General features: G+C 41.8%; 1 protein-coding gene across 3 annotated transcripts in view; it reads left to right on the top strand.

The window, feature by feature from the left end:
• Positions 1-442: 442 nt before the first annotated feature.
• IQCE (IQ motif containing E) overlaps positions 443-22,561 on the top strand; it is a 43,502-nt gene continuing 21,383 nt past the window's right edge. Inside the window, exons 1-16 of one of the 3 annotated variants that reach the window (XM_050966313.1) lie at positions 443-701; positions 3,888-3,935; positions 4,741-4,783; positions 6,083-6,223; positions 6,714-6,848; positions 7,614-7,684; positions 8,408-8,521; positions 9,303-9,350; positions 10,749-10,819; positions 11,041-11,122; positions 11,569-11,618; positions 15,417-15,580; positions 16,966-17,021; positions 17,413-17,621; positions 19,501-19,605; positions 22,030-22,132. In XM_050966313.1, coding sequence (XP_050822270.1) covers positions 660-701; positions 3,888-3,935; positions 4,741-4,783; positions 6,083-6,223; positions 6,714-6,848; positions 7,614-7,684; positions 8,408-8,521; positions 9,303-9,350; positions 10,749-10,819; positions 11,041-11,122; positions 11,569-11,618; positions 15,417-15,580; positions 16,966-17,021; positions 17,413-17,621; positions 19,501-19,605; positions 22,030-22,132 — 1,482 coding nt within the window. In that variant the 5' untranslated portion in view covers positions 443-659. The remainder of the gene's footprint in view (positions 702-3,887; positions 3,936-4,740; positions 4,784-6,082; positions 6,224-6,713; positions 6,849-7,613; positions 7,685-8,407; positions 8,522-9,302; positions 9,351-10,748; positions 10,820-11,040; positions 11,123-11,568; positions 11,619-15,416; positions 15,581-16,965; positions 17,022-17,412; positions 17,622-19,500; positions 19,606-22,029; positions 22,133-22,561) is intronic. The other 2 variants (XM_050966315.1, XM_050966314.1) reach the window with 2 other exon arrangements.

A 22,561-nucleotide genomic window follows, 5' to 3' on the forward strand; every position in this document is an offset into this window, starting at 1 on the left:
TGGGGGACAGAGATTCATATTTAATCCTTTGATATCTGGACCTGGGGCTGTAAGAAAAAGACCAGACTTTATGCCATTGGCCAGACTGCGTGAAGACCCACCGGTGCCATCTGTACATGGCCTTGAGTGCCAGCATCAGGTGCTGCGAGGGCCCTTGAGAACCAGCCCTCCATGGGGCTCAGCATCTGACCATGGCCCTGTTGGGGAGGGTCCCAGGCCAGATTCTGCGTGGGACCCTTGTGTGGGTGTCTGGCCCTAGCCTGGGTAACCCCATCAGTAGGGCTTCCCCAGCCCCTGCCTGCTGGCTCCCCAGCTGACCTCGTTACTCCCCTGCTCTGTGTTCTCCCAACTCCGAGCAAACACTTGGTTGTCCCAGCCCCGTGACGAAGCCGCTTCCCCAAACGCCGGGCGCAGAGACTCCTGGCCCGGGCGTCCCGTGCCCTGTTCATCCGGGTATTGGCGCGGCTGCCGCGGCTGGTTGCCATGGCCTCGGAAACCCGGAAGTTCTGAGGGGAGGGGGCTCGATCCAGGCTAGCACCGCTGGTCTCTGCCCTTCAGGCCGCCCTGTCCTGCCCCCCGCCTGGTGACATGCCCCTGCCGAGCCCGCTCCCCCGAAGCGGCTCCTGTGATCCGGCCGCTCCCTGAGCGCCGCTCGCGCCATGTCCCTAGCGACCAGCGAGGCGGCCACGGAGAGGGAGCTGGTGAGCAGGGGACCGAGGGAATCCAATGGGAGCGGCTGGAAGAGGGGCTGGGCCCGGGGGAGATGGGGAGGAGGGGCAGTGGGACCGGGGGAGATGGGGAGGGGGGCAGTGGGACCGGGACCAGGGGAGATGGGGAGCGGGGGCAGTGGGACCGGGACCAGGGGAGATGGGGAGCGGGGACAGTGGGACCGGGACCGGGGGAGATGGGGAGCGGGGGCAGTGGGACCGGGGGAGATGGGAAGGGGGGCAGTGGTGGGACCAGGACTGAGGGAGATGGGGGGGGCAGTGGGACCAGGGGAGATGGGGAGGGGGACAGTGGTGGGACCGGGACTGAGGGAGATGGGGGGGGGCAGTGGGACTGGGACTGGAGACACTGGAGTTGGGGCAGGGGTTGTGGGACAGTGGAACTGAGACAGGAGGAGATGGGAAGGAGGTAGAGGCACCAGGGCAGGGGACACTGGGACTGGGACCAGGGCAGATGGGGAGGGAGACATTGGGGCCAGGGACAGGAACAAGACTTATGGGGATGGGGGACAATGGGACCGGGGCAGATGTGTGGAGTTGAAAGGTAGGACTGGGATGCCCACTACCCTAGAGTCCCTGGGGCAAGTACAACCTTCTCTCCAGTAGCATGTAAGGTGGGGCATCATCATGTCAATGAGGACACTGCACACCTTACTATGCATTCTTAATATGATGTGCCTGGGATTGTGCATGCTGTGGTGACACCAAAGGGCTTTGACATCATGGAGTGTGATAAGGAACTATCTAGCTCAGTTCCTATTTTGGCACCCATCACCATAGTTTCTGAGCACCTCTTGAGAAGACTCCAGTGATATTGTGCTCTTCCTTCCCCGCTGACAAGAGACAGGGTTAATTTTTTTTTCTAAATGGATGTGATGACAGTGTCATGCACTGAGGTACTGATGTGGCCTGGTGGTTTGACTCCTCTTGATCCAATATTTCTCAGCAGCTCGGAGTCGATGCCTCCTCACACTGTAGCGAGGTTTGCACATGTTGTGAAGATGCCATATAATGAGGGTTTGAAACCTGTGGCAGTTCAGTCAAAATGTTGTGAAGTATTGAATGCGCAAATATGTGGTAAAACTCTTTCTAGGATTGGGTGTAAGGGCCCCAGGTGCTAATGCCCTTGTTGCCACGAGCTCACTCTTGACCTTGGGAAGAACTCTTCCCCTGTCTGTGCTTTAGTGTCCTGTCTGTAAAATTACTTCCCTGTCACCTCCATTGCACTAGACTTCTTGAGTTCATCTGCTGAAAGCCATACTGTTCTATTATTATCTGGCACAGTCTTTCTATCTATCCCTTTTGTTTAGGGAGATGCAGGTTTTTAGGAGTAGGAGATTCTATCCATTGAAGATTTATATGCACATTAGTTAGTTTTGCTTCTTACCCACTGTTATTTATCTGTCCTCGTTGCTGCTGTTCCCTATCTAATTGCCAACATAGCCGATGGAGTTTCATAGTGATATCCAGCAGTGTGATAAAATGCTCCAAGAATAACAAAAATAACCTGTCAGTATGCTGCTAGGAACATTGACCCAGGAAATTAAAAGTTGTATGGCATAGTGTATAAAATGTATGCCTACCTGCACTCAGCTAGGCCGAAAAGCTGCTTTATCTGTTCTTAATATTTTCTATGCTGCCTTCTTTCCTATCAGCCAACACTTTAAAATCTACTTTACCTCTTCTCCTGCTTCTCACAATGAGCTAGATCTGGATCTTGCCTAGGAACAGAGCTGCATCTGTAAGCCAGTGAAGCCAGCAGCAGGCGGAAATGAATTGCATGGTCTTTTTTGCAAGGGCAACATAACATGAAAATCATATGAAATTGAAATTTTCCAAACTTTCCTTCTGTCCTGGATATACTCGTGTATGACAAGTAGGCAAAGATCATCCATTGGTTCAGTATGAAGAGATCGTACTCTTCTATGTTGGTGCAATGTTAAACCAATAGTTATTTTCAGGTACTGTGATCTGAAGGGATAAACATGGGAAACCTATCCAGCTACCTATTTTAGATGCTTGTATGGCCACCATCACCTTAGTGTCTCACAGTCTTCAGTGTGTTTATACTCCCGACACCCAGCGAGGTAGGGAAGTGCTGTTATCCTCATGTTACAGAAGGGAAGCTGAGGCACAGAAGCGAAGTGACTTGCCTAAGGTCACAAGGGAAATCTGTGGCAGAGTAGGGAACTGAACACGGGTCTCGTAAGTGCCCTAACCACTGGACAATCCTTTCTCTCCTAATTCCAATGCTGACTCTTTCACTGACTCACTGTCTAACCCTTGTCAAATCACTGAACTTTGCTATGCTTCTGGTTCCTTGTCTTTAAAATGAGGATGGTGATACTTCCCTCTCAGGGCTGTTGTGAGGGTTGCTTAATGTTGCAATTGAAAATGTGAAGCAGTGTATAAGTGCTAAGGTATTAATACTGAGCTAATTAGCCACCCAGTACTCTTTGGAGAGCCTGTAAGTGGGAGAGTGTTAAGGTTAATATGAGCATCTCTGGTCATATTGCATCTAGAATATAACGAACACTGAAAAATAGTTACTACTTATTAAATGCAGAGTTACTTGAGAGAGAGGCTTACAGGTACATCATGCTCTTTTATTAGACTAAAGGCACTGAAAAGCGGGCATGAAGATATGAAGTTGGCCTTCCTGCCAATTGCTCTGGCCATCCCATCCAGCATTGTCACTATCTGTCAAAATATAGCGATGATTTAAAAATAATAATATAAATGTTATTTAATGATAAGTGAGATTTTTATTACTTGCTTAGGAAAATGTTAGGGTTTCCATGGACATTTGTCATTTACTTTATATGTAATCCTTATGTTACTACCTTTTCTGAAATTGATTTTTCACTCTGCAGTGATTTTTCATTCTGCACCTACTGATGCTGTCTGATATTGTGAATAAGCAGTCCAGGTTGCTGTAGCCCAGGTTTTCAACATTTTAGGGTCAGATCTTGCAGAGGCTTCCTCTTTAGGAAATGTTTCCCAACTACACTGTCTCTTTGTAAATGCAGTGACAAAGTACACAGTTGAATTTACTGCAGTGATTGTTATAAAAAACGGGTATTATTTAAGTTCTGGTGATCTAAATATTAACCAACCATCTAAAGAGCAGAAAAGGTTATACTGTACATATCTACTCCCCAGGGAGATGACAGTCTGTCTGCTGTAACCTACGAATCTGACACAGAGATGGTGAGTTTTATCATCAATGTGCTTTTTGTAAACACTTGAAAAAACTTCTCAGAATCTGTTTGTATCCCATACAGCATATCCCAGTTATGTCTACTGATTATTGATAGATACTTTAGAAAATAGAGCTAACTATATTGTTCCAACAAAGAATTTAACATGTGGGGGCTCCAGTAATTCCAAACATTATTGGTCTTTCAAAATTCTCATGCATGGTCTGAGACAGTTTGTAAATGACATTCAGGGAATTTCTCAATACCATCAAGTTAAGGGACCCTAAACTGTCTGTCTAGTACGCTCTAGTTGAATGGAACAAGTAAGGGTTCTTCCATCTTTTAGGGAATTTTAAGCTCCATTCTCTGCCCTGTAATAGTCCTGCACCTCTAAGGACTTGCTGATTCCCATATTTAAAATGGACAGGTAAACCTCACAGAGTTGTTCAATAAATGAGCAAAAATAGGTAGCTTTGGCTTTGTAGCATGCACCATTGTGGGGCAGCACCTTAATTGTGGTGGGATGCTTTGTTTTGGCATGCATTTATTTTCATTCATTTGCTATAGTCTGCTACAGTGGCATTTGAACTTTGGTAAAACTAGACCGGTTGGGATAGCTATGTTGAATCCCTTTTGTTCTGCATGTAGTCGTGCACTACAGTCCTGTTTCTTAGATGAGTTGATATTGTTTTATTAGGTCTCTGTTGATTCCCCATTAGAAGTGGCTGCAGTTTCTGTTTTTCAGATTACTTGCTGAGGTGTTTTAGGAATGGGAGAGTTTGAATACAGAAAGCCTATTTTTCTTTTTCTTCCAGAAACGGAAGAAGAAAACTTCTCATAAACCCCCAAAGTCACCAAGTAAGTGTTACCATATTTTTTTCTTCTGTTTTCTTTGTCCTGAATGAGATTGATCTCCCTGGAACACACCACCTTGAAGAGATGCCCAAAATAAGAACATCTGTGATTCTCTATGGAATGTGAAGCCTTCCCAGCTGAGTGTTATATCCTATAACAAGAGACATTTTACTTTTCTAGGCGTTGGATTGGAGTTTACAGTTTTCTGGAGATTCTGGTGCTAGGCGCTAACTGAGTAGTAATGCACTTTTCCCTTGTGATGGCAAGCAGTTTGCAGATAAAATCACTGTTTGCCTTTTATTTCCTTGAAGAAATGCTGTGTCCTTTGCTGTTCCTTGGCAGAAAGAGATCCAAAGTTTTGAGGTCTAGAAGTACTGAAGCAGTGCATCCTAACATCCAATGGACCTAGTGGGTTGCAGAATATCTGGGTCATGGAGGCTACAGAAGGATTTAAGCCATTCCATTTTTCATTTAGCACTATAATTCTGTGGTTAAGGAAACTGCCCCCTGTTGTCATAGAATCCTTAATGTCTATAAACTGCAGATAAAACCTTTTATTCATTTTTTAAGTCCATTGCCAGTAAACTGTCTAATATTCAGTTTATCTTTTGGGAATTTGTATTTCATACCTAATGTTTGTGTTTTATAAACAGTATATAATATTTCTAAACAGTGGACTTCTTCTAATGTGCTACGTTTGGTTAGGTGCTTCCCTTTCTTTGTACCTACAAACGCTTTTTTCTTTCTGAACTACCTATGACTATATGATCAAGTCGTCTTAAAAATAGCACTTTTATTTCTATCATGGCCTTTGTGACATCACTTTTGACTATGCTTTTATTGATGTCATAAATGCTGTGACAAACTTGCACACGTAAAAGTGTTCTCTTCTGTTGAGCCATACAGTATCTTTTGTGTAGGTAGAGCATATATGTATACTCTCTTTTTAATAGATCATTTCAATTTATTAATTTAGGTGTGTGTATATTTCTTATGGGTGCATAGATTGTTTAAAGTGTACATACAGATATGTCGGTATATATTAAGTTGTGATTATTCCTCTTTTTCTAAACTTACTCATCTCTGTAGCAACTATTTCTGGAAGGCGGACTTTTTTCTTATTTTGATGTGGCTATGTTCCACTTGTCTTCTGTTGTTGTTTTTAAGAGCTAAGCATTTAAGGTGTTATAAAATGTATTTTGATAATTTGGAAGACTGTATCAGGGATTATGTTCAAGAAGGAGAAAATTGTTTTGTGACATCAACTGTAATAATGCTATGAAATATTTTCTCTTGCCTTAGAATCTCCATATATCTCCAGCACATACCTGTATCCTAAAAAGGCTGCAGTTTGGAGGTCCTTGAAGGGAACAGGGATCATACAGCATGAGAACCCAATGGCTAAAACACCAAGGCAGATGTGGCTAGGATCTCTGAAGCAAGGTATCAGTGTAGTAATTCCATCCACATCTGCAAGTGAAATTTTGTAGGGTTTATAATACAGTCCTGATTTAAGTGGGTTCAGCTTCCATTCAGTCCAGTATAAATTAATCTTTTTTACTCCAGGATTGCATTTGGTCCACCATAATGTTTTACATTTAAAAGTTTGTTTAAGACCATTTTTGTTGGTTGAATATTTGCATAACTTTCTCTTGAGTACCTTGCATAACTCAGTATTGAGTACCTATAAACTCTGTGATGCCTCCAAACAGAAATATGTCCTTGATTAAATGCCTAGCTGGAATTTACTTTGCTGGTGTCTGGTTCATTTGTTGGGAATGAATTCGACTTACATAATTCTTTACAGTATTTGGATGAACTTGTTTCTAGTGGGGGTTCGTAGAGGCAGCCGGAGCTGTTCTGGGCTTTGCTGTTGCATTCATTCAGGGTGACTTGAATGTATAGTTATCTGGTTTTTTTTCCTCATTACTAGCAGGTATGAGCCAGGCCCTGAAATCGGACTTTGATGTGTCACATGCACGGACTAACCTTTCCAGCAGCACTCCAGAATATCTAAAGGAAGCTCTAGGCATGAAAAAGCCAAAGCATGCTCGTTCTTCTAGCAATGGTGAGCTCAGAAATTAGGCAACATCGTTTTGTTTAAGGTCCTTGCTTCAGTAGACCAAACTCTCAAAAGGTGGTTCTCTGTGAGCTGTCTGGTCACATGGTGCTTGCTCTCCTTATTTCTAGCTACTTAAGTACATAAGACATCTGCCTACCTAAAATTCTGTGTAAAGTATTGACTTCTTTTGTTACTTCTCTCTATAAAGTGTTTGTGATACATTATGTTACTATGTAAAACTCAGTTTGATTGTATGAGAATATCAAAAGAAACACACACACTTGAATATTGCTTTTTCTCCTTTTAGCAATAAATTATTTAAAAATCACACTTCTGTCTGAAAATTTTGTTACAAGTAACACCTAAGATTCCTATAACTTAGAAGGCTAGAAAAGTACACATTTTCCTTTTTTTTTCCAAAGTATTGTGTGGCTTTTGTAAGTTGTTGATTTCAGTATTTTCCATTATATGGTCCATTGGTTTGTCTTGTTCTTGTGTGGATCTTTCATATAGCAACTGCAGGGAAAGAGGTTTGTTGTTGTTTTTTAAAGAAAAAATTGCCCCCAAAATCTGGCAGGGGTTTCAGGTGCGGCTGCAGCAGCTGAAACTCTTTCTGTTTTCAGTTTATTTTTTTTAATTGTCTAAATTCAAATTCATGCTCTTAAAGCATTATTTATTATCTATGAGATTGTCATTCAGAAAAAAGAAATGCCTGTTTTTAGATTTCCTTTTGTCAAGAGTTTTCCTTATTTTGTGTCTTTCTTTCTGTAGGCTACATCCCTGGAACACCTGACTACAAAGAAAAGGAAGATATGTATGATGAGATTATTGAACTGAAGAAGGTACAGTTGCTTTGCTACTTGAATAGAAAAAGTCTTATGTTCTGCCTCCTCCATCTGTGGGTACCCAGCCCTGACCAGATCAGCAGGGTCTGGTGCCTATACCTGGAAAAGCCACCGAGCTTCTTCACTTCAGTAATGTATGGACTGAACTGAAACCATGCCTATTTAAAGATATTTCATTTTACTAATGGTGTGATAGTCAGTTCTTCTTGATGTGGGAGACCATGTAGTATACCCAAAACACTGAACAAACCCCTACCTGGACTTTGAAAAGGTTGATTGGGGTTGGTTCCTTTGCCACTTGAATTTCCATAGCAGCCTCTGATTATTCTTTTAGTGATTAAAAGTCAGCCAGTTGGGTCTATGTGTACATGAAGATGGGTGTTGGGCTTGACTCCTGGGCAAAGCTGAGCCAGGCTCTTGGTTAGAGGGAGGAGCTGAGATGGAGGTACTGGTAGACAATCATCTTGGCTGTTCCAGTGGCTCCAGTAAAGTTTCCCTTCCACTGAAGTCTTTTTTCCCCCTCTTCTCCATACCTTGCAACTTCCCCTCTTAATCAGTCCTAATCCAACATGATAGTCCTCTCCTTGCTTTTCCTTCATCATGAGTGCTAGCTATTTTAATTGGGTTGCTCTTGGTGTCCAAGAGTGAGTTAATTGTAAAAGCCTGGAGAACTTGGGCAGAATTTGTAAATGAACCTGTTCTTTTTTTGTTCCATTTTAGACAATACAGGTTCAGAAAAGTGAGGGGGATCGGATGAAAACAAAGATCCGACGACTGGAGGAGGAGAACAACAGGAAGGATCGACAAATTGAGCAGCTGTTGGATCCTTCCAGAGTGAGTCTTGTAACCTTTCCCAGTACCATATGTGACAGCAGGATGTTAGTTTACAGTATTAGTGCAAGATAGTGAAAATGGTGTTTTTGAATTTTTAGTGTCAAACTGAAAGGTCAGCTTGCTCTGAGTCAGTAAGGGAAACTCATGTCTCAGACATGAAAAGTCTGTAACATGATGGCTCCAACTTGAATATGGTTTCTAGGAACTTTCAAGGTAAGTGTGGTAGGGGAGCACAGGAGGTAATACTAAATCAGGCCTGCCCCTGCGCCCATCATTTCTCTACTCTGAATATCTCAATTGTAGTAATGGTGAGCTTGCCTAAGACAGAGATACAGCTGATGATTTCTGTTCTGTGTATCCAAGTTTGCCGTTCCAGTCTATCTGTTAACTGGAAGCACAAAATTAAATTCAAGGACAACTTACAGCATATGTCATATTTTATAGATGGGTTTATTTAGGAGAAGATAATTGTCATTTCTACTGGCAAATTTAAGCCCACATACTGAGTTATTTACCTGATGGTGGGGAGCCAAGCCCTGTGCACAGTGGATGGCAGGTATGGTCCTGCCTCCTCACCTGTAGAGCAGAAGGAAAACCCTATAGTAAAACCAGTGAGCCTAGAAGAGAAATTCTTGGTCTTTACTGTAATGGATGGCACAGAAAATCCTTAGATAAGTGTAAGAACATGTTCCTGGGCTGGAGGCTAGGAGGAAAATCTGCAGGGAGGAAGCTAAAGAAGAATTTAACAAAACTAAGTTGATTTTGTTGTCTTCTGTTACAGGGCTCTGATTTTGCCCAGACTTTGGCAGAGAAGAACGATACTAGATGGGTAATTGTTTCTTCACCTTCACTTTCAAATATGATTTTTCTCCTTTCCAGCTGAATGCTTACTGGTAGAAGAATATCCAAGATACAGGAGGAGACCATACAGTTTAATTAGGCAATCCTATTTGGCAATAATGAAGACACTTATATAAGACCTGAAACAAAGGTCTAGAATTAACAGCAATTCAAAGCGCCTTTTCTCATCCTCAGAATGAATGTGTTTGCATCAATACATCAGCTTATTCATGGCCCTGAAGTTAGCAGAGTAGATGTACATTTGCACTCTCCACCTCTTTTTTCCCACACCCCCTAATAGTGAATGGATGCAATTATCAAAGTTTGTTTTTATTTAGTGACTACATGCTATGTGAATTTCATTAAAGATAAGTGCACAGTGCTATCTTTAGGAAAGAAAATTCAAACGCACAACTTCAAAATGGAACATAACTGGCCAAGTGGCAGTACTGCAAAAAAATCTGGTGGTTATAGGGGTTCACAAATTGAAGATGAGCCAACAATGCCAAAAAGGCTAAGATCATTCTGGGGTGTATAAACTGGAGAGTTGTGTGTAGGACATGGACAGTAATTGTTCTCCTCTATTCAGCACTGGTGAACCTCAACTGGAGTATTGGATCCTTCTTGGGGGCCACATATTAAGAAGGATGTGGACAAACTGGAGACAGTCTAGAGACGAACAACAAAAATAATAAAAGGTTTAGACAACCTGACCTTTGAGGAGAGGTTAAAAAAACTGGACATGTTCAGTCTTGAGAAAAGAAAACTGAGAGGTGACCTGATAACAGTCTTCAAATATAGGCTGTTAGAAAGGGCTGTTAGAAAGAGGATGGTGAGTAATTATTCTTCTTGTCCACTGAAGGCAGGACAAGAAGTAATGGGCTTAATCTGCAACAAGGAAGATTTAGGTTAGATATTAAGAAAAACTTCCTAACTGTAAGGATAGTTATGCACTGGAATAGGTTACCAAGGATGTTGCGGAATCCCCATCATTGGAGGTTTTTAAGAACAGGTAAGACAAACACCTGTTGGGGTGGTCTAGATATGTTTGGTCCTGCTTCAGCATGGGGATGGACTAGATGACCTCTTGAGGTCCTTTCCAACCTTACATTTCTGTGATTGTATGCTTATGTATTAGTAGTGTTTGCACTCAGCTCTTAATGTGGTTATATTTAAACTAGCTGTTTATTAGGCATCTGATTTAACTCTCTCCCTCTAAGGATAGCAGTAATGCTTACCGTTTGTTTGTCCTGTTATACATATGGCTAAATATTTCTCATTAGATGGATTTAGAAAGATGAAGTGGGATTCCTGGGAAACAGGAATTCTGACTGGAGATTCTGAGATTTCTCTAGAACTGATGAACCGTGTTCTTTCCTTTCGGTAGGTAATCAATGGGCTGAAGCAGAAGATTCTCAAGCTGGAACAGCAATGCAAAGAGAAAGACAACACTATCAAGTATGGTTCTTTTGGGACAAGGAAATATATTGGACAAGAGGGGGAAGGGAATTGGACATCCATTTTCTTATGGAGTTAGATTCTCTGACTCATTGGGAAAGATGAATTAAGTCATAACCACATGTGACTCTCGCTATACCCTTCCCAGATATTTTAAACCTTAATGGTCATTCCGTCCTTATAAGATCCCTGAGGTTACTGTTGTATTCTTCCATTTTCAGTAAATTCCAGACAGATGTGAAGACCACTAATTTGGAAGAGATGAGGATTGCTATGGAGACCTACTATGAGGAGGTACATCTGGTGAGGCCCCTGCCTGTGTAAACGGGAGGAGAGGTTCAATTATAGATTCTAGGTAGAAACCCTGAACAGTTTTACACTTGTTTCCTAGAGCCCAGCTGTACCTGTCTGTGTGAAAGTCAAGTAGACACGTGTGTGTTTTGTATATATATAAAAGCACTAACTAGATGTACTTGTAAAAGCCTTGATGTAAAGCAGAAAACCTATTTTTAATTAAACAAGGCAAATAATGAAACTAATACAGTGTACAGCTCAGAGCACAGCATCCATGTTAATGCCAGTAGGACCATACTCTCTTTTGGCCATGGCATTGTTACCTGTTCTAATGCCACAAGGAACTTACTTTTATTTTCACTTACCAGACGCTGCATAGTAGGTTAGCATTCTGAGCTTTCCAATAGTTAAGTCTTTTCTGTGTCCATTAAGGCAATCTATTTTTTATACTTCAGATTCATCGTCTCCAAACCCTGCTGGCAAAATCTGAGGCTGTGGGGAAAAAGTATGTTTATTTCTTTTGGGACGTGTGCATGTATATGTTTTTGGTATATACTTTGTATACTATCCTAAGTGATGGAAAACAATTGCATGTAAATTGTTGTTTGTCTCAGAACTTAGATACTGGTGGATTTGCTTTTCCACACTACCTCTGTTGACTTCACAGCACGCATGTCATGCCCGTGTTGCTTCCACAGTAGATCCATCACTCTGAATTGATGAGCTTTTAATGAGGAAAACAAAAGGCATCTATATCAATTAGAGTATTAAATTCCCGTCCTGTATCACCAAAACAGGAGTCCTCTAAAGAGACACTAAATCAAAAGAACACTCTCGTTGTCAAACAGAACAAAGAAATGCTTTTTACTTTACAGGGAAACCAAATATTAAAGCTGTTTGAAAACGAAGCAAAACATTTTAAAGCAGAGCAATTGAAAGCTCAAAAAAGGATTTCTAGCATTTATTCCTCATAAAAGAAAATCCGTTTCTTTACCCCCAAAATTGAACTCCTTCTCCTGGCAACATTACATGTATAGAGATTGTTGGATATTTGATTTGTGCACATTTAAGTCACTTACGTAGGCTACTCTAGAATGTGTGCTGCAAATAAAGAAAGTGCTTTGGTGTGAAAATAATCCACTAGTGCAGGGGCATTGGTCCACAGTATAACCAGGACAGATTAATGGTAGCAGTTAGAAGGTGTTAGGATGTGGTAAGAGTGAGATATAGTCAGAGCAGTGTCTCTGCATACATGTCTGGTTGTGTGATTGCTGCTCATGTAGGCATACCCAAGCTAACTGTGCTTTAGCTAGATCAAAGGTAGCTTGAGTAACAATAGCTGTGAAGCTGCGGCAGCATGAGCGCAAGCTAGCAAGGGCATGAACCCGGACTAGCCACTCAAGTGTGTACCCAGGGTCAGGAAGCTAGTCTGTGCCGCTGCCACTGCTGCTGCAGATACGCTGCTACTGTCACTCGAGCTAGCTTTGATCTGGGACAGGTACACAGATCAAAAGTAGCTCAGATAGGCTTACATGATCTACAGTTACACCTTCTGATTGTGGTATAGACATACCCTTAGGCCAGTTTACCAGTGCTTGTCCCTGGTGGACCAGGGATCAAGAGGAGATGCATGTTGGGCAAAACATGCTGTAGTGAGTCTAAAAATAAAACACAAAGGCAAAATATAAAATATTAATAACGTTATAGTGTGTCACCTGCCCAACTAAAGGCACACAGGGAGTTGGAGAATGATTTAATAAGAAATATTACAGCATTAAAATTAGCCATTGATCTGAACCAAAGTTCTGGGCCAAACATTTGGAAAAATCAGATCCAAATCCCAACTTTGCAGCTCAGGCACATCTCTAATTACAATAAATAAAAGTACCATATGATATACCTGCCCTCTAAACTGAGAATCAGCAGAACTGGATTATAATTGTATAATCCTCAGGATTATAATAGCAGGGTTATAAAAATAGGATTAGAATGGGGGGCGGGGGTTGTAGGTCATGCTTGAGGTTAATTGCTAAACGGTGTTGAGGAAGCTTGCACAATAACTGCTTCCACTTTACCTAACTATAGATAGTGCTGTTAGTCTCATTATTAAAAATTAAAAGGAAAAATCAAGACAACAAATTAGCTTGTGAGTGGGGGATGTGAGCACCTAATACCCTTCTGGTCCCTACCCAAAGTGATGTCCACTTGGCTGACAGGAGTGTTGCTCCAACATGGGCATACTGAAGAGGAATATGGGGGGAGGAATGAAGGAGATATTTTGGAGGAATCTGTATTCTTAAAATAGTTTTAAACTCTAAATTAAAAATTGTCCAGATGATATCCAGGGAGATTATAGACATGAAGATAAAGATTCTGGAGCAGTGATGGAAGCTACCATGAAGATGGTAGAGAAAGGTCTGTGCAGTAGGATGAAAATAAGAATATAGCAGTGCTCAAGGTTACTTTCAAAGTATCTAGTGTAGTATGCTTTTAATTTAATCTGTATCATGAATGTGAGTAACATGGGAGTAAAATTACATTCAGAGAGCAAAGTAAGTGTAGATGTGCAAGGCAGTGTTAGTCCAGCCACCTGAAAGATGAGGGCAGAGTACTGGTTAGACAGGGAGGAGGATGATCTGCTGAGCTTGGAAGATAATATCTCAGTACTTCAGAGTGTGCTTGTGCTTCCCTGTCTGAAACACAATGGACCATTTTAATCCCTGGCATAACTGTTAAAATCAATGCAATTCCACCAGAACTGTTGATGGGTAATACTGTATATTCCTTCTGTTCCCCTGTTCTGTCATTTATGGTGGATTAAAAACTGGAATTTAGTTCGTCACTATGAAAAATATTTCCTTTATTTTGGCTCAGGCATGCGGTGAGTTAAAGAAGTTGCCTTTCAGTGCTGAAGGCTATCAAATTCGATTTATGTTACAGGTGAAAAAGAGTCATCATGTTTCCTTCTAGTCCTCATTTGTGCATAGCTCAAAAAAAAATGGTGAGGACAGTCTCTGCCAATTGCATGACTGGCAGAAGTCTTTACTCACAAGGTCAAGGACTGGAATAGCAAATGATGCCAAAGTTCATAATGATGGTGCAAGGTGCCTGCCTGGATAATTCTGGACTTAAGTTATAGTGTGTTTAGTCTCTCCTTTCCTGAATCTTAATACCCTTGCCTTTTAGAACTATGTGTACATTTTGACTCTCTGTTGAGCAGGATGCATAAAAAGGACTAGGCAGTTATCTTTTCATTTCTCCAAAAATAACTAAATTGCTCTGGCATCAGAGGGTATGATGTCCCTTTGCTGCCAAAGTTAAAAAACCTTCAGCTCCTCAGTATGGTCCATTCCATGCAATCTACATCTCTGTGATTGTTTATTTTAACTTGACAGCTGCCTGAAATAATGAGCATTGAGTGATGCAGGTACCATTTCTGGCATCTCATTTTTCTCTCTGGGGCAGTCCTATAAAAAACCCTTCATTGTTCGATTGTTTGTTTTCACTTTGTTTCCCTTCGTAGACCTCTTAAGAGTGAACTGGGCCCAGCTTTTCATACTGCATATGCCATATCCACAACTGTCTTCCCCTTCTCCAGTAGGCTGCCATTGTGATTGTTCCAGTGTGCAGAGATGTGTGGCTTCCTCACAAACTGTTTTATGTATTGGCCATTGTTACTGGCATTTGGCCATGGCAGGGCTTGGTCAATTCGTTAAGCCTCTCAGCATGGTTTGCTGGGGGAGGTTGCTCTATAACCTGGGTCTCTCCCATAGCAGTGCAGAGCAGTTGTTCCAGGTCATCAGGAATCCTGTAATAGGAACAAACTTTACAACCACTTCTAATGGAAGTTGAGTTACCCTCAGTATGTCCAGGAGAATAATTAAAACGCAAAAGTGCAGCGACATCATCTAGTTCTGGAGGCTCTGAACACATTGTAGTCTCTAACTTGTCTGTTTCCTGGTGTTCCCACTACACTCGTGTTGCCTGCATTCTCCAAGTCTGTTTCTTATCTAGTGTTGATTCCAATGTATCTTTATAAGTGGAGAGATAAGCTTGGTAGGGAACTTCCTTCAAAGGAGAAAGTGCAGCATTCAGTTATCAGATGCTCTAACAGGTCTGAAAATTTAGCTTAGAAGTTACTTGTAATGCATTACTCCTTCTTCCCAAATGCACCCTTCCCTCTCCTAACCCCAATCTGCTTGTTTATTGAGTGTGGGGCGTTTTCTCATTTGTTTGTAGTTACTGCCTATGTGTGCTGTGTTTGAGTCTAAACCCCTGCTCTTGTCCTCTTTTCCAAGCACAGATCCCTTCCAGAGAGCAGAGAATCCCGGAAACGGCTGAAGGTGCTGAATGCTGCTGTTCTGCGATTATCCAAAAACATCAAAGAGCTGCAGGATGAAAATAAGAGCCTGAAAGCAGATCTAGACCAAGTGCTGAGCAGTTCCCCAGCTTCCAGCAAAACAAAAAGTACGTGTTGAAAAGTTAGAGTAGGGAACTAGGCTTCAAATACACAGAAAGGAAGTGGTAGAGAGGCACAGTTCATAGACTACATGGCAATACGGATACAGCTCCTAGAGGCGTTGCAAATGTTTTACCTGAAAATGGGCAGCAATCCATCTGTAACTATTATTCCAGAAGCATCAAACTGGCTCCTTGAGTAGACTGAACTACCTTTTCAGTTAGGGTCTGTGGGCCAGGAATCACTAGCAAGGGGCACATTTTGCTGTCTCATCTGACTGCAGAATGTGTCTCTGTAGCTGGCAAAGTTACAGATCATACTGGAAGACAATTGCATTCTGTTTTGAAAAAGTAAATGCCTTTGTGAAACTGTCCTTCTACTGGTCGCTAAGGCTTGGTCTACACTACAGACTTATGTTAGAATAACTACATTGCTCAGGGGTGTGGAAAATCCACAGCCCTGAGCGACACAATTATATCAACCTAACCCCGGTGTAGACAACGCTATGTTGACACGAGGGCTTCTTCTGTTGACATAGCTACCACCTCTTGGGAGGTGGAGTACCCACACCAATGGGAGAAACTCTCTTGTTGGCCTAGGTAACGTATTCACCAAGTGCTACAGCAGTGCAGCTACACTGCTGTATGTGTAGACAAACCCTAATTTACCCCTCTATGCATTCCCGCCACAATCCGTTCACACACCTCCCATCCCCATTTGTCAGTTTTCTCTCTTTGCTTAACCACAATCCAATCCCCCACTGCCTCTAGGGAGTCTTTCTCATTCTCTTTTCCCTCCTGCACCCTTGTGGCATTTCCCCTCTGGGTGCTGTTCTCTGAAGGGGGAGTGAGGAGCACCCCTTTTTTGACATTGTGGGCTATGTGGCAGTAGGAATCAGGGAAGATGGGGGAACGCTGCACTCTGGTGTGTGGCTGTGGGGTACCCAATCAGGCATGAGTTCCCTTCTCAATTCCAGTTGCTCCAGCTCCCTCCCAGTCTCTTTGAGCTACAGCAGGCACCTGTAGGCCAGCCCCCTTTGTTAAATCAGAGGGAATTACAGACTGGAGGAAAGTGTCCTGGGTCCATGTGTTTGACACCCATGCTTGTATCCATTCAGAGTCTGGAGAAACAAGACATTCCCCATAAAGCCCTGCTTTCCATCATCCAAAAATATACTGTACTGGTTTAAATGGTCTAATTTGAAACCTGAAATGGTTTAAGTAGGATGTCAAACATTTCTAGACCATTCCATCTCTCAAGGCATCCTCTCTAAAGCTGGTTTTAAGTCTCCTACAATGAGGTGGACCTTCTGAATGGACACAAGCTTCCTTTTTCTAGGGATTCGTGTCTCACCAATCCAGCTTCTTGTTTAAAACCTTGTTACCTTCTTTAGATTACAATGAGTGGAGCAGACAGAGGCTGGTGAGACGGATTTCAGAACTGGAAAAAGTGAGTGACAGAAATAATATAGCCTGTCTTATCAATGGTAGAACAGAAAATATAAAGTCGCTGATCTGTGTTAATAGTGCCTTATCCTTCCAAGTATCTATCAGCTTGGTGCATTCTCTTATACATATGAACAGCTATCTATACTGTTCCCTTTTCTGCTGTGTCATACTCATCTTGTATAGCTGCGGCTTTACGATTAATCTCCCTTTGATCCTGCTTTCCTTTCCTCTTTCCTAGCCTGGGCCAGATCCTCATGTGGTGTAAATCAGTATGGCTCCACTGAAGTCAGTTTATACCAGATGAGGATCTTTCCTCCTTCTGTCCCCCTCTTCCCCATATTTTATAGAAGCGGAAAGAGAAAATTTTCAATTTTTCCCCCCTGAACCTCTAGGAAGTGCATGAGATGGAGAACAACAGATTGCAGTCATCAGCTAATGACACATCACAATTGCTTGCTCTGCCACCTTCAGCTTCTGTACAGCTGGATCAACCAGACACTCAAGAACCTGACCCCCTTGAAGAATGTGAGCGTCTCCGAGGACTAGTGAAGAAACTGAAAGGTGATAGGAGTGCACTTCAAAATCAACTGGCCAGCAAATAGTAAGTCCGACTATTGTCTGGGATGTTACAGTCTCTGGCCTTGTCTACGATAAAGGGAAAAGTCGATCTAAGCTACGCAATTTGAGTTACGTGAATAGCGTAACTCAAATCGACATAGCTTAGATCAGTGGTCCCCAACCTTTTTGTGGCCAGTAGCACATTCATGTTTTCAGAAGAGTATGGTGGGCGCCAACAATTTCTCAAGGCTTATTTTGTATTTGTACATTAAATAATACAAAAACCATGATATTTAATATTACATAATATATGAATCCAGAGAGAAGAGAGAAGCTGCGAGGACAGAGAACACTGGTGCCCGCAGCCCCGGAGTACTCTGTCCCCAGCAGCCGCGGGGCCGCAGCTTCTCTCCCCTGCTGGGCACTAGGTGGGTCCCGCGCCTGCCTAGGACTGAGAGCACCAGCGCCTGCAGCCCCAGAGTTCTCTGTCCCAGACAGGCGCGGGGCCATGGCTTCTCTCCAGCTTAAGCCGCGGCTCTGTGCCTGCCTGGGACCAAGAACACCGGCGCCTGCAGTCCCAGAGTTCTCTGTCCCCGGCAGGTGCAGGGCCGTGGCTTCTCTCCGGCTTCAGCCGTGGCCCCGAGCCTGCCTGGGACTGAGAACACTGGCGCCTGCAGCCCTGCAGTTCTCTGTCCCCGGCAGGCATGGGGCCACAGCTTCTCTCCCCTGCTGGGCACTAGGCAGGCCCCGCACCTGCTGGGAACAGAGAACACCGCACCCGCAGCCTGAGTTCTCTGTTCCCGGCAGGCTCGGGGCTGTGGCTTCTCTCCCCTGCTAGGCACTAGGCGGGTGCACATAAATGCCCTGGTGGGTGCCATGGCACCCACGGGCACTGCATTGGGGACCACTGGCTTAGATCTGCTTACTGCGGTGACAACACTATGCGACGTCAAAGGAAGATGCTCTCCTGTCAACTCACCTTACTCTTCTCAATCTGGTGAAGTAAAGGAGTCGACGGGAGAGCGACAGTCGATTTAGCAGGTTTCACTAGACCTGCTAAAATGACCGCTGATGCATCGATCGCCACAACGTTGATCTTCCAGTAAGTGTAGACAAGACAGTCTTTTCATAGGTGTGAAGTGTTTCACATTGTATCATGAAAGGAGCTATGTGAAAAGTTTCTCACATTTTAAACAAAATTGAGGTTTTGGGAGGGGTTTGGCTGGATTTGCAAAAAAGGTTTAAAAATCCACTCTTTATCATATCAGCTTTGTAAAAAGTTGCTATTAATGAATGGCAAGATTGACCATCAAAAATGGAAACTTCTGCATGTTTCTGAAGAATTTTAAAGGTTAATGAAATTTTTGGAAAGATAACATTTGAAGAACACTAAAATTTCATAGTTACTTCTTTAAATCCTTTTGCGAACCTTTTTCAGTTTTGCTGTGAGAATTTTGCAACAGAAGTTTTGACCTAATCTACCATTTTCTCCTCTGAAACATACCTCTCATTTTCTGCTATACTCTGGCGTTCACCCTTCAACTGAGCAGCTGAATTCCTTTGCTATTTCTTACAGTAGTTGTGTTTGTCAGTGCATGGAGAGACAGCTGAACTTTACCAGGTGCTTCGATGTGTGCACAGAGCAGCCTGTATGTTAATATGATCCTTCAGTGCAAAGATGCACAAAGACCTAATATCAATACCATGCAAAAAGTCCTTTTTCATCTAAACCATGTATACCATAGTGTATGGTATTATAAGGACAAATATATACTTATTTAAAATATAAAGTTCCTGTCAAGTTTAAACAAAACAAATGTTATTCAACAGTAGAAGTGTACGCAACAAATAATTCCTCTAATGCACTGAAATGCAAATTATATAAACATTGCCTTAGAGCTTAATTCCCTATTCTCATATAGTTCAGAGGTGAAGCAGTTACAGCAAGCAAAGACTGAATTGGAGAGGGAACTGCAAAAGCTGCAGGAGATGGAGAAAGAAAAGAGTGAAAAAGAGGAGACTTTGAGGTACCTTGAGAGACATTTTCCAATTTTGAAAGGGACTGATAAAGTTGAGTATGACACAGTTCTCATACCAAGTGGTTCAAAATCTGCAGAATGTCATACGAAATGTGGGGAACGATGAGTAAATGAGGTCTCTGGGCAGAACTGTTTTGGCCAAATGATGATAATTTTGGAATAAGTTTTGGAGGAAGGTGATTTGAAGTATGAATGATGTCTCTGTGTCTGGAGGGATGGGGGACTGAGGAGTATGGTGGAAGAACTGAAAGGATTAAAATAGGGCTGTCAAGTGATTAATAAAAACTAATTGCGTTATTAATTGTGCTGTTAAACAATAATAGAATGCAATTTATTTAAATATTTTTGGATGTTTTCTATGTTTTCAAATACATTGATTTCATTACAACACGGAATACAAAGTGTACAGTGCTCATTTTATATTTATTTTTTATTAAAAATATTTGCACTATAAAAAGAACAAAAGAAATAGAATTTTTCAGTTCACCTCATACAGGTACTGTAGTGCAATCTATTTATCATGGAAGTTGAACTTACAAATGTGGAATTATTTACAAACAAATAACTGCATTCAAAAATAAAACAATGTAAAATTTAGAGCCTACAAGTCCACTCAGTCCTAATTCTAGTTCAGCCAATCACTCAGACAAACAAGTTTGGTTACAATTTGCAGGAGATAATGCTGCCCGCTTCTTGTTTATGTCACCTGAGAGTGAGAACAGGCATTTGCATGGCACTGTTGTAGCCGTCATCGCAAGATACGTGCCAGGTGTGCTAAAGAGTCATATGTCCCTTCATGCTTCAGCCACCATTCCAGAGGACGTGTATCTGTGCTGATGACAGGTTTTGCTTGATACTGATCCAAAGCAGGGCGGACCAACGCATGTTCATTTTCATTATCTGAGTCAGATGCCACCAGCAGAAGATAGATTTTCTTTTTTGGCGATTCAGGTTCTGTAGTTTCCACATCAGAGTGTTGCTCTTTTAAGACTTCCGAAAGCATGCTCCACACCTCGTCCTTCTCAGATTTTGGATGAAACTTTAGATTCTTAAACCTTGGGTCGAGTGCTATAGCTATTTTTAGAAATCTCATATTGGTACCTTCTTTGTATTTTGTCAAAACTGCTGTGAAAGTGTTCTTAAAACAAACATCTGCTGGGTCATCATCTGAGACTGCTATAACATGAAATATATGGGAAAATGCAGATAAAACAGAACAGGAGACATGAAATTCTCCCCCAAGGAGTTCAGTCATAAATTTAATTAATGCATTATTTATTTAATGAGCATCATCAGCATGGAAGCATGTCCTCTGGAATGGTGGTCAAAACATGAAGGGGCATACGAATGTTTAGCATGTCTGGCACGTAAATGCCTTGCAATACCGGCTACAAAAGTGCTATGCGAACTCCTGTTCTCACTTTCAGGTGACATTGTAAATTAGAAACAGGCAGCAGTATCTCCCATAAATATAAAAAACTTGTTTGTCTTAATGATTGGCTGAACAGGAAGTAGGACTGAGTGGACTTGTAGGCGCTAAAGTTTTACATTGTTTTGTTTTTGAGTGCAGTTATGTAGCAAAAAAAAAATCTACTTTTGTAAGTTATGTTTTCATGATAAAAAGATTGCACTACAGTACTTGTATGAGGTGAATTGAAAAATACTATTTCTTTTGTTTATTATTTTTATAGTGCAAATATTTGTAATAAAAATAATAATATAAAGTGAGCACTGTACACTTTGTATTCTGTGCTGTAATAGAAATCAATATATTTGAAAATGGAGAAAAACATCCAAAATATGTAATAAATTTCAATTGGTATTCTATTGTTTAACAGTGCAATTGATCATGATTAATTTTGTTAATCTCGATTAATTTTTTTGAGTTAATCACATGAGTAGACTGCAATTGACAGCCCTAGATTAAAGTAAACCTTGAAAAGCTGGTGTGTTAGTCTGGATGACCTTTTCTTGTCCTTCTTTTTGCTTATGAGGAGAGAGCTGTAGAATCTCTACTTTACCCTTCCACTCTGACTCCTAACAGTGTGGTTTCCCATCCACTAGAGGAGTTACAGTATTTAGAACTGAGCAGCAATCGTTAGAGAGACAATCATGGCAAAAAATATGTTCCTGTTACATCAATCAGAAACTAACTTCAAGCCAAAGTAAAACACACAATTTTGCCACATCTTGTATCTGCCAGTCACTGAATTATTGGGTCAGGTGCAGAGGCATAAAAAATAGCATCAAAAGTATCACTGTGACCTTGGTCACTGTTAATTTTAATTTAGTACTGTGACATCTCTTTTTGTGAGTTCATTTTCCATATCTGTCACTATGGAGACATGCATTGTGTGCTCCTGAACAGCAGAAAAGTTCTGGCTATAAATAACTCTGCACTCCTAACTGTAGGGAGGAAATCCAGAGCCTTACACACAAAGTGAGAGAACTGGAGGCGGAACTACATGAAGACAAGAGACAAACTGCAGATGATACCATGGAAATGCCAAACAAGGTATAACCTCATTCTTTCTTGCATCCCATTTGTACCCTTACAAATTGGGCAGTTGAAGTCTTTCTGGTTGAAAGATATTTAGGTCCATAATGCAATTGTGATTTCTTCAGATCCCTTCATATACTAACTTAAACTGTAACCAAGGAAGGTTGTCGCTTGTTTAAACCAATTTCATTTGTAAATTATAATTTCCCTGGATGTGCCTTTCATTTGCATTTGTGTCCTCAAGGGAAGAATGTCAGCAGGCAGTCCCTTTTGTCGCTAATCCTTTTAGAAACAGTTGTACTTTATGGGCCAAATCCTGCAGTCTTCACTGAGGACCAGATTAACAAAAGTATTTAAACACCTAAAGATGCGGATAGGCACCTTGTGGGATTTACAAAAGCACCTGAGTTAGGCACCTAACTCTCATTGACTTTCAATGGGAGT

Source organism: Gopherus flavomarginatus, chromosome 9 (assembly GCF_025201925.1).
Source record: "Gopherus flavomarginatus isolate rGopFla2 chromosome 9, rGopFla2.mat.asm, whole genome shotgun sequence".
Lineage (NCBI taxonomy): Eukaryota > Metazoa > Chordata > Testudines > Testudinidae > Gopherus > Gopherus flavomarginatus.